Raw genomic sequence first — 16,609 nt, forward strand, 5'->3', positions numbered from 1 at the left:
TATTTATGATTGGCTGTAATTGGACTATTTCATATCGTAAATCGACAGTTTTACTTTGTTTCGTTGCAGTACTTCAGTCGCTAGCAAAGAAAGGGGTTTTATTTGGGGTTCAATTGCCAGAAAGCACGACCAAACCCCTGAAAAAGTAGTCAAAATAAATCTTACTGCGGGGACAGACGATGCGTAACGTAATGTTTTTGGCATTTCAGATTAATGCCAAACTGCTGCGCTTCTGTCAAAACGTATATGTTTTTGGCCGAGATCTTCATTGCAAACTACATTAAATCCAACAATTTTGTGGTTTTCGTTATTACATTGTTGCCAATTACAGTCATATTTGGATTATACAATTGTAATTTAACGCTGTCGTTGAAAGCCGATCGAATTTGAAACAATTTTGTGCCATATTTTGTGAAGACAAATTAACACATTGTTATAAAGGCTTCAAAATGCTCTTTTGGATAGTTATCTAGGAATTTGGTGAATGTGTAAAATGTTTTTAAAATAATGTCCTTGGAGCAGGTAAAGACCGCTCGGCTGTTGTAACCGAATTAAGTAAGTTAAGTAAGTAAATAAAATTTTTTACAATTGATAATAAAGATCGTTACGGCATTGTACGCATTCATTTGGTTTTGCGTGCTATTAAACTAAATTATTATGCGGACATAACTGAAAATATGAATTTCGAAATTTTCTAATGTGGATGGTTGCTTTTGCATTCGTTTCGAAATTCGAAACGTCACTTGGAATGTCAACAATGCAAACGTCATTGTGGTGAATGAAAACATTTTGATTTCCACACGGTTTTTACGAGCACGTGCAGCGTATTCGAATTTGTTTTAGCAATAAGTTATCGCGCAGCTCGGTACGATGGAGTCCGATCAAGAGGATGAGGTTCCCAACGTTAATTTTATACCAAGTTTACTGTTTGTGAAACGCGGCGTTTCTAAAGCCAATCCTGACAAGGTAAAAGAAAACGCTTTACAATCATGATTTTTTTTAGCACTGCGTTCAATAATGTTGCAGGTAACATTATCTCCGGAAGAGCTGGCCCGTATAATAAACGAAACGAGAGAAGATTTAGAAGAGTAAGTTTTCGTTTCACTTTGGCATCAGTAAAAATTGAACACGATTCAATAAACTTTAAATCAACGTATGATCGCAGGGAAGATTCGGATATGAACACATCAGATGATGAAGAAAACGAGGAAAGCCACGAAGCGATGCAACAACGGGCAGCACGGCATGTGACCAACAATGCAGCCAGTACGAACAATGAAGCCGATGAGTACAATCTTGCAGCATACGAACAAGAGTGTAAGAAGCTTGTTGGAATGAGCGATCGCTTTTCAGCATTGCGATTGTAGCAATGGAACATAACTAGAGTATCTGTTGTTGTAGCTGGCACTAGCGGCTTGCATTTGAGTACCGTGGCCATCGTTGACCCTGCGGAAAACATTCAAGACGAAGATGATTCTGATGCGGAAGACGAGATCATCAAGCCAACCGACAACCTGATCCTTGTTGGCCACGTGCAAAACGACAGTGCATCGATGGAAGTTTACAGTAAGTGTTGTGTTCGCAATCGAATCTGCATTACCCATAGCGCCTAATGTGCATTGCAGTCCACAATGAGGAAGAAGGTAGTCTGTACGTTCATCACGATTTTCTGCTGCCAAGTCCCCCACTATGTATCGAATGGTTGAGCTTTGATCCGGGAAGCGATCAGCCGGGCAATATGTGCGCCATCGGGTGTATGGACCCTGTCATAACGTTGTGGGATCTTGACATTCAAGACTCACTAGAACCCGTTTGCAAACTCGGGACAAAGGGCAATCGTAAAAAAAACATTCCGAAGCTGGGCCACACCGATGCTGTGCTGGACATATCCTGGAACCGTCATCTTCAGTATGTCACATCGTTGTAACTCTCCCATTGAATCGTTTGCCTTACCCTGAACTGCTTTCTTTTTCTGTAGGCACATTTTGGCTAGTGGCTCCGTCGACCAAACGGTCATCCTGTGGGATTTGGAAGAAGGCACACCACACACCACGATCCGAGACTTTGAGGAGAAGGTGCAAACGCTAGTTTTTCATCCAAAACGTGCCGAAGCGTTGCTTGCCGGAAGTTGCGACGGTAAAGTGAAAGTGTTTGATTGTCGCGCAACTAATGACACCGAAAGCAGCTTTAAAACGTGGGAACTGGGAGGCGAAGTAGAGCGCGTTTGTTGGGATCCTTTTAATGATCATTGCTTTGTGGCAAGCACCAACGACGGAAGGATGCATTACGTTGATTCGCGCCAGGACTCGCATACGCTGTGGACGAAGCAAGTGCATGAGAAAGAGATTACCGGTTTGGTATTGAGCGCGAGCGTCAAGGGAATGCTGTCGACGGCTTCTGCCGACGGTTCGCTCAAAGTGTGGGACATTGATGCGGATGATGCTCGGTTGGTGTACAAGAAGAATCCGAAAATTGGAGTCATCCAGTGTTTGGACGAGTGCCCGGATAACCCGTTTACGTTGGCGATGGGCGGTGATTTAAAATCCAAAAACTTTTCAGTCGTCAACCTACTGGACAACGATGTGGGTAAGTATACAGCGTAACGAAAATTGTTTTGCTTCACCACGTTTATTTTATATCTGTTTTTTTATTGCAGTATCAAATGTGTTCAAGGCCAGATACGTGAAAACTGGAGCTAGTAACTCTGACGTAGAGCCACTCCATGAAGCAATGGAGGATGCCTCGATTGATGACGCTGCTGACGAAGGTAGTCCCCATTGCACACGGAACAGCGTTTAGGAAGAGAAGCTCTTGCTAAAAAGAATTTGGTTTTTCCAGGTACATAGTGGAATGTTTCTTCCACCGGCAGGAAGTCTTCGTCTTGTGGTATGTGGAAACGATATTGAATAAATATTCTGTCACAATACAAACTTTTTAAGTAATTTTGATTAAAATGAATGAAATTTTTGTTCTTTTGTTATGAGATATTTGATTGTCTAACAGCTTTAACCATTCAAAACTTAAAGGTTTAATTTTAAATATTATCCCACCTGTTGGACCAACTACAAATCCAATTATTGGGCTCGATCAAGCAATTGAAAGAAAATGAAAACAAACGCTCTTCACTTTGGGTTTGCGAGCAAAGCGCGATCCTCCCAAATATCGCATGTCATATCTTCAACGATGATCGTCCAGCGAAAAATGCCAAAATATAGTCGCCACATATTTTATCGTGTTAAATTGACAAAAGATACGCCCTTCAAGTTTTATTTCAATTTAAAGCCTCAAAAATAGCCTATCCATCCCGAAACGCCTTAAATCGAAGCATTATGACATTTCTTATACTTTTCAAATTTGTTGCACAAATGTAATAATGATTACGTAAAAGGGAAGAGTGTCGGAATCTAGAGTTGGAAAGTTGTGAAGAGCAGATCTTAAATGTAATATTATGTACATCCGGCAGCCTTCTCCAATGCATGCAAAAGGAACCGCGGCATTCTAATCAGAACAATTCCTATCGGAATACCTTGAAACGGGCTTCCCTTGAAATGAAAGGCGCCCAGGGTAATCATAATAAACTAATCAACGTAAACCAAGCTCAAAGGAGTGTTTGATAACAAACTTCGGAAAGCAGATCCCTATAAATTACTCCTACGGCGTGTCAGTCGGCGCAGGGCAGGATCTAGTTGCACTTTCAACCGGTAGTTACACCCGAGAAGCAACCCACACACAATGGAGCATAAAATCGATATTGAACGTCCCACGCTGGGCTATCCGGTTAAACCAGTCGCCATGCAACGTAGAGAGGTATTCTACTTAATTCTAGTGCTGTGTTCGATTGCCATCGGTTCTTTCGGGACGGTGGTGCTGTTCCACTGGGGCGAGTTACGATCCACCGATCGAGCGTTGGACGTGTCCGATTCGAAGCAAGTGATTCGCTTGGTGGACACTCTCCTAACTAAGCACGACAAAAGTGCGGCCAACATTGATAAACTACTTTCGCTGCTCCACGAATCACACCAAGTGAACACCCGGGTCCACCAGGAATCAAACCATCCAAATATCGCTACCGACGAAAGTGAACAACGGAACAACCACACACCTCAACACGGTGCCGCAGATGCTAAGCGATTGCAAATGGCTTCTAGCGAGTCCACACAAGACGAAGGCAAGGATAAAAGTCAAAGTGGGGAAGATATGAAACAGCTTTCAGAGCGCACCAACCACGCAAATCAGCTCGATGGCGCACCGGAAGAGGACAGCCGGTCGTCGGAAGTTTTCCAATGGCGTTGGAACATTCCTCGGTCGGCCTGGTTGCAGCTCTCACCGTTTCTGATGAATTATGGTGTCGGCGATTCTTCACGCGAACCCGATAACGGTAGTGCCTCTCAAGAGCATTGATAGGAGTGCAGACTTTAGTTGTTAAGGCTTTCAAACGAGTGTAGAATGTTCAATAAAGGATTATTTGCTTTTGTATTGGCTTAGTACATTAAATTAATGAGCAACATCCAATAATCCTTCAAGTCGATATAGTGTTTCAGTAGTAGTTACATTGTCATTGTTTCGACTACATTCCACGTTTTTGAGTCACGCAGTTTTTTTTTCTACTGGGCCAAGAAAAAGACGCACGGGCACAAAGATCACACCGTACAGCACGCAAAGCCATAGATTAATATAACATGCGCCATGCTCGCCACAACAAGCGCCTTGAAGGAACTGCAGCCGTCGCCAGCCGCAACAGCGTTACCAACATTTCTGGAAACAACCGTAGGCTGATAGTTCAATGAAATATTATTGTTATTGTTGCCATCTTTCCTTTCGTAATCATAACCGCAAGCAGCGGGCCGTCGAATGTTGCATCCACTATCAAGAAAACGGTTTCACTGATGATGATAATGGGGAGCCGTGTCTGGTGTCGATTGGAGCGGATCGGTACGCAGCTCAGTTTACAGCTTCGTCCCTGGGCTAGCAGATGATCTGTTCTAGCGGTGACAAAAAAGTGGATTGAACAGAGCCAACGTACTGTGGGAATCTTGCGAATCAGGAAGCTCCAGTCTAGGAACCAGAAGTGGTTGAGTAGCAATGGTGACCATTCGCAACGATATCGAATCGAACGGAACTGCGAACGGCTCGACGGGAATAGCCGATGTCGAAAAGAATGTCAACCATCTCGCAAACGGCTCCCGCCGGCCGACGTTGGCGGACATCAAGCCGAAGACCTTCAACCGGAAGTGTGTCAGCTTTCTGGCGCTCATCGTGTGCATCGGTGTCTGTTTCGGGGTGGGCATGCTCTTCCTCTACGGTCATCTGGTGGATCGATTGAACGAAAGTGCCAACGCGGGCCTGATGCTACACGACAGCAACGGAAACACGATTATGCTGCTCTCGACGACTCGTGCCACGACGACTACTAGTACTACGACCGAGGCCAGCTCGACGACTACCAGCATAACAACCACAGCTACTACCACGCAAACACTCCCAAAAGAAGAAGAGGAATTGGAAGAATCGTCCCGAGAGATATGCATAGACTGTACCGCAAGCAACCCACAAGTAGCTCCCAAGAGTTCCGAAGTCGGGGATTGTACAGAAGAATCGTGTGAATCTCCAACTGACGTATCGAAATCGCACGTAGCAGTCGTCAGCGACGATGAGGATGACGAGGACTACGGAAGTGGTGATGAGCCAAACGATCCTGGATCTGGAGGTCACAACTAAGGTGCTATTAGGACTGGGTGAATCCTCTGTTCAAACCCCATGATGACGCAGATGTTCCTTAATGGTTCGGAAAGTCCGCGTTTCGAATTCGCAAAAGTGCAAACGATGACTGCTCGTTGAAGGCCCTGCCTGATAAGCCGGTGTAAATTTATGAAGTTAGCGATTAAACAAAAAACGGAAAGGGACCACATGAGTGTAAAGTGAGAGTGAGAGGATAAAGGCAAAAACGGCAACGGCAACGGTGTACCAAAGTATTGGAGGCTAGATAGAACCGTAAATTGCGCAGCTTAGTGTTTAGGAAAGCGGTTACCGAATACGCACTTCTGCTGAGTTTTTTTTTCTATTTGTAAAATAAAAAAAATGAAACACCATAATGCTACTACTTATAAAAAATCTAACAAAAATAGGATGCTATTACAGAAATCATACTGAAACCAGTTTCTGTGTACCAAACTATCACAGTTGAGCTTGTTTTAGTTTTTTACTGGCAAAGTTAAACTGTGGGTAACATCAACATCTTGATCTTAGGGATCTTAGGGGTCAATATTCGGAGCCGTAGGCAATGTGGAGAAAACATAAAAGCTAAAATAGTTTGCGTGGTTTGTTCTAAGCTAACACCATATTTTCAGTTTAGATACTTTCGATACGAAAAGTTGTATACGTTCAATTCATTTATGATGTTTTAAGTAATGTTAATGCTGGATATACTGTTAAAAGTTTTAGTTTGTTTTGCATTTATATACGATTGATACGTGCAAAATAAAATGGAGTTCTTGTTACAGGCATAAAAAATATCTTTTCATTAAAATTAAAACAAAATGCTCGATCAACAACCGATGTAAATGTTAAGAGAAATCGTTACGAAAAAACTAATCTAATTATTGTTGGGAAGCCTATTGAGGATTGAAGCCATATATTTTTGTCTTTGTCGCCTTGTGCTTTATATGGACGCCAGTGAAGTTTGTTCTGAAGTTAATAAATTGCACCCATTGCTAACCCAAGGTTTTGCCCTAACCGATTTTAAAGGATCGTAAAAAATAAAAGTATTTAAAAATTTTACACTTTTTACGCACACATTTACTATTGTTTATACAAACTTACCAATTCTGACAAAATGGGCATGAATCAATGCCTTCACCTAACCTTATAGTGCTTCGTACCATAAATATTAACTGAAGGATTTGTTGTAAATGTTTCACAGCGTATCGCATCGATGGTAGCAGAATTGTAAAAAAATCTATAAAATGCATGAACATCGTGCAAAAAACCAACTGATGTATCAGGTATGTCTTCAATACCCCCAATATCATTTCCTTATTTTTGTTCAATGAAATATAACAGGAATATGCACGATAATGTACATAACACACAACACAAGCATCGAAGCCGTATAGCCTAAGTCACAGTAACGATAGCTTTTGCTAAAACATGTTGTCATTATTCAACTGTCGTTATTGTTGTGTAATGAAAACAGCAGTAACAGCTTATGAAATTGAAGTTCGAATTATTCACTACCAATCAAATTCACTACTCTTGGAAGTACTCGTTTTGGTAGGCAGAAAACAAACTTGAATTTTTTTATGAACAGATTTCATTTCCTTAAGGACGGTTTGAGTCGTATTCATGTAAAAAAATGTAATGAAACAAAATTTCATTTCGCACCAGTGATCAATACGACTCAGTGCGTTCCTCTAAGAAAAAAAAAATTGGTAGCCTTCCTGCGACTAAGAAAACATACCGATTGCTATCTATTGAACTTTCTTCGTTTTTTATTGTTAAACTGCATAAATGAAGAAAAACTAACATAAATGAACTCATTCAAAACTGTACACCGTCAGTTGGCCCATAAAACCGAAGGTCATTCTGTGAAAAGTAATTCAAACCGATTTCGAATAGGTTATATTGCTCCAGTTATTGCATCACTCTCCGCTGGCAGGCTTTAAGGCCATTGTGCAATTTGTTCTTTCTCGAGCCCCTAATGTGCGTTTCTGCAACCTTTTCTTTCGATCAGCCCTATTTCCGACCGGTCCAATTAGAAGCCCAACTCAAGGCTCCGGAAAGCAGAATCCTTCCGTAAGGGAAAGGATGGCTGAAAAAACCCTGAAAGAAGCAATAAAATGGCGCAAATGCAAAAAGTCATTTTTCACTAGAATTGGTTACATTTCGCTCGGTTTCCATTTTGTGCCAGCAACGGCAGCTCTCACGCTTCATGCGTGCGGTCCAAAGAACTGGGAAGGGACCACAGGACCTCTTGTCCTGTAGAAGAACCACAGTCGGTCGGTATATAGCAGTGAAAGCCCATCCTATAGAAAGTCCTTTGCTTATGTATCGAACCCAACACACTCTTCGCAGATGAAAACTCAAAAGTCTCCCACGCACACACCCACCCAAGAATGGGCTTTCCTTTGTATCCTATCCTTGTAATGTATGTATCCTTTGCGTGTATCCTTTGCGTGCGCTGTCGACGTTGCGTCGGTTGCCATGGCTCCACCTACTCGAAGGTAGGCGATTCCGTATCCTTCCACGCGGCAAAAGGAGAAGGATAACGAAATATGGAAAAACGGGAACCAGAAATTGGTTGGAACGACTTCTCCGGCGGCCGCGTCCGTGCGTGGATGTGCGCATGTGCCCGATTGTGTTCCCTTCAACGCGTCACCGCGGCGAGAAGGATAAACGGAAGTCCTCGGCGATCTTGGTGGAAACGAAAGGGAAGCGCAAAGAATTTTCATCTTTCTCCTATTGCTGCCTGGCCCGGCCGGGCCGTGGTAATCCTTCTCGCGGGCCGATGGATACGACGATGAAGTCGGGGTTTTTACGAGATACCATTTCATTGCTTTTGAGGGATTTGAGGGCTTCTCCGGCGCTGAACTGAAAGCGTGGAATTTGGCCACTGCCACTCGTTTGTGGGGGAAGCGTCTTCTGGGGACCGTGGTGCCTGTGGTGTGGCAGGATGAAAATCCGGAAATGGGGAAAAGTTTATGGCCGCCGGTCGCTCGTTGTCCCCTGGCGGGACCCAATCACCAACAAAAAACCAGGCGCGGGTAGCTTCTGCACAGCTTCCCTTACAAAGACTTCTGTTTCTTCTGTGTGACTTCTTCTCGTGAATCGAAGATGTGGGGTTATTTTAGTTGAAATAAGACATTTGATGCTCTGTTCTCCGGTTGAAGTGTAGGTTTACTCTAGGTTTTACTTAATATATTCTAGATATCGTGTACTTTTGGGATATCGCTTAAGAATCGGAGCAATCGAAGATTCGAGCGGCCGATTTTGTTCGATCAATGGATCTAAATTCTTGCAGGATTTTAAATATAGGCTTCAAGTAGATTTTGTCTGTATTGAAGAATTATCAATTTTAAATCATAATTTTACTTTCTTTTGATTTTCTGCACAACCTGTGTTGAAAATATCTAAAATTATTTTCAAGCCTCCGTGACTCTTAAAACACGCCATCGTTCTTGAAGTTAATATTATCCAAACAGCCTAAAGAATAATCTTAAGGTTCATCAAAGTCAAACACAGATTAAGCATAGGAATGTGCTGCAAATAGATATTAAAAGGTTCGAGAATGGTGTAACTTCGAGATTTGGATTCTTGCATAAGCTATATATTCTTTTGATAGGGTAGAGATCAGAAAGAAGAAGTTAAAAGATTGTAAAATCTACTGTATTTTTTCGCTTATTTTTTGAACAAAAATTTTGAAGGAAATTTATCGAACGACTAAAGTTGTTGGAAAAATAAGTATTAGACAATATTTCACCCATAATTTCTGCCTCAATTTGAATTATCGATCGATAGAACAAAATCAGGGTCAGAGCCTCGTTCGTCGGACGTCGGTCCTCAATCGTCGGACTAGAAAGCAGGATATGCGAACGAGCAACAATTTGATGTAATTGTTGTTCACGTATCAGTTGCTTCAATTAATCTTTAGCCCTGTTCATGGCATTTGCAGCACTTCATAACATCACCGAAGACTGAGCTGAACGCCGTCTTATTGCTTACAACGCATCGTGGCGTATCTGCAATAGGCTTCTATAAAAGCAGCGTGAATCTGGACCGTTAACCCGTTTCCTTGACCATGAGAACGTTGGCTTTGCCTCCGGGCAATCTAGGATGTGAGGCATGGCAATGGAAGTGGTAATCGCAATGGTCCTTTACCTCGAGACGAGGCGTGTGTATGACACACGCCTGGCTTCGGGTAATTAACGGCAAGTGACCGATACAGAAAGCAGCGCGCTTCTTAATGATGGTACGGTACGAGCAAGGACGTTTGCATGAAAATCGAGAGCAAAAAATGCGCTTGCAAAAGGAAAAGACAATAAACTGACTGTAAGTGTAACTGTATTTCTCTACGAATTTTGGTTTGGTCGATATCCGATCTCAGTGGTCTCAGACTCGAGCAAATGGGGCAATCATCAAACAAACAAACAAACAATCAAAAAACAAACAAATGTAACTTTGGCCGGCTACGACGATTGGGGCATTGTAGATTCATTTCATTCGAAGTAAGATCTTAAGATTGTAATGTAATTGTAATGTAATGTGCGATGTAATTAATGTGAAAAACCAATGTCAACTTTAAAATAATGGAGAGCCTAGCGAGTTCCTGATTTACCGTCGGTAAACCAATTGCAGAGCCCATCTCGTAATATTTATTCAGAATCAGAACCAGATCGATAATTGGGTAAACTGCTCAAAATAATTTTAGTCAGAGGCCTCTTGCCCTTGAACACATCACTGATGTTTCTGCAATAAGTCTCCCCACTTGGCGAGTAAAAAATCTCAAAATGATAATTCTTAAAACGAGACTCCCTAAACCGGTACACCTCCGATGGCAAATGGCTTCGAGCAAAGTCCTTGATGTTTTTTTTTTAACAAAACAATGAAGTTCCCTGAAGGCGGCCGAAAGAGTTGGAAAAACATTGCCGAAACTTCGGAACGGATTGCTACAGTTTTGGCATTCAAACGGTGATCCCATTCCGTTGCTTCAAGGATGGCAAGAGAGCCGTTATCTTTGGTAGCAACACAAATATGTAGAAAAAATAGAACACGTTCGGTATAACCAGTATCCTTTCTCAGGGCCAGGATTTTCTTGTGCGTGCAACTGGTCAGAAAAACAGAGCAAGGTCATTCGGTTCGCCGAACGGGGCAACCCGTTGATCCACCGACATTGATACGTTCGGCCTCGATCCTCGAGGCCTCGGCGATCGCACTTTATGACCCCGGCTTGGTGCGCCCTCCGGTGGTCCTCGAGGAGTTAAATCGGGCCTGCTGCTGCCGCTGGTTGCCCGTCGGCTACTTTCGACCATCGTTCGGTCGCGGCCGTTCCAATAATTGAACTGGTTCAACTGCGCTTCCATGTTGCGATGTGGGATCCTTTTTTTGTCCGATCCATTTCCTGGCTACCCGGCTACGAAGGCTACGGGCCCGCTGGCCGCGGCACGGTTAGGGCAAGGGTTAATACGTATAGGATGCACTTTTATAATGGTGCCGTAAACCAATAAACAGACATCGTAAATGTGGCCGCCCGCACGGGATTTCTCGGCGGGCCCACATGCAGTCCAAACTCTCTCGAGCTGGGATTTTGGCCCGCTCGTTCCACTCGGCTCGTCGGTTCCTTGGTCGCAGGCAGGTTGCCTCGGTTCGGTGTGACCGCGGCCACCTATCTAGCGGCCGTCGGGCCCTCCGGGGAGTTCCGGGCCGGCGGGCATCACGGCACTGCTGGGGATTTGAATACATCAAACCAATGGGGGATGAAGCATCGTACGTACTTTTAGGACATTTTATGGGGGGCTCATCAATGTTTCAAAACTCAATCTTGCGAAACCCCACACCGAACCGAACGACCACGGGCCCAAAACCCCGTTGATGGCCGTTTCCGTTTCGTTTCGATGGCTCGTTTCGTAACAATGGGGCCGTGATGTCAACGTGCGGTGTGATGGTTCTATTTCTCCGACAATAAACTCCGGAACTCCGGAGAGACCGGCGTTCCGCCGTCGGGGACGGACCGAACGTGCCGGAACTATAGGGAAAAAGGAGATTAGGTTGGTGTGTCACTTGATGATGGAAATACAACGCCATGCAAAGCCCACCGAACTGCTACTGATTGATGATGTTGCAACGTTTCTTTTGCCTTCATTTTTACAGCGGCCCAACAACGTAATCATGCTCCTGTATGTGATTTGGAGAAACCACAATAATCCATTAATTATTTTAATGAGCAGAAAATAGCTTCACACGTCGCAGTTACAACAGAGTTGTAAACCTTTACTGTGCTGTTGGCGCTCCTGCCGCGGGCTGTATTACTTGTTGAACAAAGGACATAGGGAAAGTTTGCTGAGAGAATGCTCAATGCCTGATGTCTGATGTTGCTAATGGACCTTTGTAAATCGGTGCTACAACGGGCGACGATTTTGGGGAATCTCTTGTAATGCTTCACATAACATGTTTTCCAGAGTTTCAACCAACTATTTTTTTTTTCGTATTGTGGTTAATGATTCCATCGGAGCTGTGTGGTTCGGCGATTTTTTGCAAAACTGTTTTTTAGGTCAATTATGCTTCAAAATTGTTTGATTATTCTTTATTCGTCGAATAGTCTCGGAAGAGATTGAAACAAACGGAAGTTAGCTGTTTGCCGCTTTGCAGGTTTCCCATTCAACCCGCAGTAACTTTTATGTTGTTATGAAAAACATTCACAATTATTTCTCCTCCTTGGAATAATGTTTACAACCCCTAAAGACGTTTTTTTGGATACTAAGGTTGGAAAAGTGCAGAGAATTTAATCGACCTTCTTAAGAGAAAAAGATTTTTACCATGTAATTTTTTAAACCTAAATCCAACAAATGATTACTGAACCTCCGGGCACTTAAAGCATCGGAATTACATCTTAAAGAACTTCATACATTTGTATGTAACATTTTGTATACGTAATTTCACAGCATTTATTTGTTTTTTGTTGCTAGGAAAGCCATTAATGGTCAATTTTTTTTCCATTTTCTACACAAATTTCGACAGTGTTAGAGGTGTCATGGTTGGTATTGTAATTAGTGTCATCCTCACAAGGAGCCAATGACGTTAATGATCAATGATGTTAATTCATTTGCTCTAAAACTTTCTCATTACTATAACCTCTAATGCCTTTTTACATTACCTCCAATACTGAGATCAGGGAAAAGGTCGTCGTTTGAAAAGTCTGTTCAATTTGTGAGTAACAGTGAGGTATTTAAAGTTATCATATTTTTATCATTTCTTGATAAAACAATTAACAAATAATCCATTGTGCAAAATGATCTCCTTATCTATCCTACTAACTTTGTAATTGTTTGCGACACCTTCAAAAATAATATTTCTTGCATATTCTCGCAGCCTTCAATCCATAGATCTTCTGTAGCTGCTCCGAGGCAACTTTTTCCGAGAATCAAATCTGGTTTCCGAAAACAAAAATATGAGCTAAATCCTGGTTGGTCCTGTTGCTGGTCGATCATAATGATTCGTCGGAGTAGCTGGAGTTGATATCGTCAAAATGTTAAGATGCAGCAACAGTACATTTTAAACTACAGTTTGACTACAGTATTAAGTTCAATCGTTTAACTCAGTATCGAATGTATCGTTTTGCACAGTAAATAACATGGTAAATCGGGGTCCGTAGAGATGCGGGAAAAGTTGGAAGAACGAACTGGCTTCTTTTCTGCATTGTGAGCCGCATGCCGTCGGTACAGTATGTTGCGTGGCCGGTACCGCACGTTCCATTTTGAAACGTTTGCTTTGCGTTTTTCCCTAAGCAGCGCCGAGTTTAGCATGGCGGCGAGTTGCCACACTCTCGACCGAAAGCACGTCGGCTCTGGAAAGCGACACACGCTGCTGCGGCAGAGGCAGAGGTCGACGGCGACCACTAGTTTGGCCGCCGGTGTAGAGGGAAAAGCTATCTTCGAAAGTGTGCTAACATCGAGCGGCCACGGGCAAGCCGCAGTCACTAGGGCCGGCTACTCTTGACGACTACGACCATCTACTAGGCCATTGTTCACGACGTCGTCGTCGTCGTCGTCTTGGCTCGTAGGCGGTGAACGAAGAACGAGGAGCAAACCCTAGAAAACCCCACCATCGCCACCATCGCCGGTAATGCTCTCTCTCGCGCACAACATCGCCATTGCATAAGCGACCCGGCGGACCCCTCAGCTGTGTGCTCTAGCATAATAACTGGTTCCGAAACTAAAAATGGAATGAGCCTAGACCGTTTTCTCCATCCAGCGGGCCCTCCCTCCTTCCCAACCGGCCCCGTCGTAGAACCGATGACCTGGCGAGGCCCGTCGAGGCTTGTACACTATTTTTCGAGGCGGCCGGATTGAAAGGCCGCTGGGCCGCCCGAAAGGGAAAAGGCCGCGCAGTTTCACCGATGGGCCACTGGAGCCAGCCCAGCGCCACCGCTTCGTTAGACACGCCACGGTGGCTATGCTGGCGCTGGTGGCGGTGGTGACGGCCGTTGCTATGCTCTTTGGCCGCCACTAGGAAGGGGCGAAGTGAAAAAAAGAGATAAAGAAAGAGAGATACCTTTGCGAATGAATTTGTAAGTAGGAAACCTTCAATGAAACGAAATTGAAAGTAAATACCTCCATGGCCACGCGAACCGGCAGCCACGCGACGGCAGCGGCGGCGTCGCTGATGATGGGTGTACAATTTCTTGGCTGAACCCCCCGCCGGCGGATGGCAAGCCTTTTGGTAAAGGCTACTAGCCGTGGCTTGCCGGGGCTACTTCTTGCCAGTCACCTCCACCGTGGGCGCCACGGCAAGGGATAAGAATGTTTCCGAAGCTTTTATGCTGCCCACGGGGAGGATGTTGTTGGGTGCCGGTTACATACTGTAGTTGCTGTATTTTGTCAACATTACGAAAATATTGCTATAGTGTTTTAAATGTCTCTCGCCAATGGCAAAAATGACCCACATGCCATTCAAACGCATATCTTTTCCATTCTATTTCCGGATCCATGAAAATCCCCGAGTTTTTGCAAGTGAGCTGCAAGAATCCAGGGCTAAGCAGCAAAATAAACGTATTCCTAATTCCTGAAGTTCGAAGGAGAAAAACTTCATTTAAATAGCACAAGAATATGTAAGCGAGCACCGTTGCGGCAAAAGATCAAGCCAGAGGCGTTTTTCATCAATCGAGTTATTGGTCGAAATCAACGATGCCGTGGCTCGCTCGGTATGATCTCGGCTACTCGGTTGTTTGTGGGTTATGCCCCCAGTGTTTGACCTATATTTTGTGCTTCTTCCCACCATTCACCAACGAGCCATTTCCATTCACTATACCGTTAGATTCATGATCGTCGTTTGCAGGCTCGGTGAAGGTTTCAGCTTGCCACCCGAATAGGTGTCCGATGTAGATGCTGTGTCGAGCTTGCAAGAGGCTGAGGATCGGATGCATTTATTAGAAAAATGTTAGCCTGACTTCCTATAGAAGAACAATAGAATTAACAAAATCATACGCCTATGTTCGTTGCAGTATATTGACTGCCGATTTAGTGAAAGTAATGAATTTTCCTGTTTTTGGGAGAACGATACGATATCTTCATTCGAACAGTTCACTTGATTACAACGCCCCTTTTTTCTCCTTTTCAAATAACACTAGAAAACGGATATGCAGTAATTGTCAAATTGTAGTAAAACAGATTGCCTAACAAAAAGTAAAATAACTAATTTGAAAAGCTAACAAAAAGTAAACGAAAAATTTAGTACTACGATAAAAGTATATAAAAATGATGATGCTTGATTTTATAGCATCAGAAAACAAGCTTAAATAGTTTTATTGTGGTAAAAAAATGTTAATATACGGCTATGGTAAAGTTGGGCCTTTATTCAAAATAGCTACATCATAATATGACTCACATTATAAAACAATAAGGTCCATTAAAATATAACTCTTTTCTGTACCTTACATCACATTTAACGATTAATACAATTTTTAAAAAATAATTTGACTCAAATCTTGTTTGATTTCAATTTTATTTATTGTACAATGGTAAACACTATAATGATTACGTCGGAAATCACTCATTGTAGCAGCTTTAAAAAATGAAGACAAGTCGTTGTCAAAATGGCTGAGAACGAATTTCGATCTAAGCAAATTTGCAACAATCCCAGACAGTACCAAATATAAATGTTCGATAAATCGGCACCATACAGAGTTTAGCAGCTCCAGGGATGTCAGCAAGCAACGAAATGCGAATAAAACTAAATTTATGGTCTACAGTGGTTGGGTTTCACAGCGAATTTATCTAAAAGCCTTATCCGCTTGGTCCGGCTCGTTAATCTTAACAAGAAAACCCCCACTTTTACCAGTTCCAAATGTCGAGTATTATGGCCTCGCTACCAGTATTAACGCAAACGCAAACTTTGATACATTCCCCAACGTCAGCTCGAACCGATGGCACCGATAGCAAAATGTCAATAAAGATATCTTTAGATATAGTTTAATTAGATTTTACTAAATTTACGACAAAGGACTAACGTAAGCCTCCTCAAAGTATTTTCGTATCGTGTGGCACTAATTCTCATTGGCGTGTATAGCGTGCAGACCGTGGCGAGATGAGGGCCTCGTCGACATTTCTCCATTTTTCCCTCGTTTTTCCCAGAAAAACTCGTAAATTTCTGTCGATAAATTATGTTTTACTTACAGTTTAACTACATTCTCGATAGCGAAGGCAGAAAGATAAAGTTTGTGCCTCGGTTTTCTATTTCTGCCCATTCCGGCGGCCAAGGATAGGGTGTTCCTAGGCTCCTTTTTCTCCAACCCATTTCGTAAGAAAATCCATCCCGTCGCCTTAAAAGCAGGGATAGAGAGAGAGAGGCGGACCTGAACTAAGTTCCTGCATAAAAATTTAATGGAACTACCAGCGACATG

The 16,609-nt window shown here is 43.1% G+C and overlaps 1 protein-coding gene across 1 annotated transcript; it reads left to right on the forward strand.

Annotated features, from left to right (window-relative positions):
• The first annotated feature begins 815 nt into the window (after positions 1-815).
• Positions 816-2,892, forward strand: LOC131216108 (periodic tryptophan protein 1 homolog). The gene is made up of 7 exons (XM_058210520.1): positions 816-966; positions 1,027-1,088; positions 1,166-1,317; positions 1,402-1,566; positions 1,626-1,908; positions 1,979-2,586; positions 2,657-2,892. Exons 1-7 carry the CDS (start codon positions 871-873, stop codon positions 2,797-2,799), a joined length of 1,509 nt encoding a protein of 502 aa, XP_058066503.1. The 5' UTR covers positions 816-870; the 3' UTR covers positions 2,800-2,892.
• The last annotated feature ends 13,717 nt before the right edge of the window (positions 2,893-16,609 follow it).

Source organism: Anopheles bellator, chromosome 1 (assembly GCF_943735745.2).
Source record: "Anopheles bellator chromosome 1, idAnoBellAS_SP24_06.2, whole genome shotgun sequence".
NCBI lineage: Eukaryota > Metazoa > Arthropoda > Insecta > Diptera > Culicidae > Anopheles > Anopheles bellator.

Bases quoted from the DNA above. Each gene is read 5' to 3' on its own strand.
- LOC131216108 (XM_058210520.1), top strand. From the start codon at position 871: ATGGAGTCCGATCAAGAGGATGAGGTTCCCAACGTTAATTTTATACCA. The intron at 1,089-1,165 runs GTAAGTTTTCGT...GTATGATCGCAG, and splicing joins ACGAGAGAAGATTTAGAAGA to GGAAGATTCGGATATGAACA. The intron at 1,909-1,978 runs GTATGTCACATC...CTTTTTCTGTAG, and splicing joins TCCTGGAACCGTCATCTTCA to GCACATTTTGGCTAGTGGCT.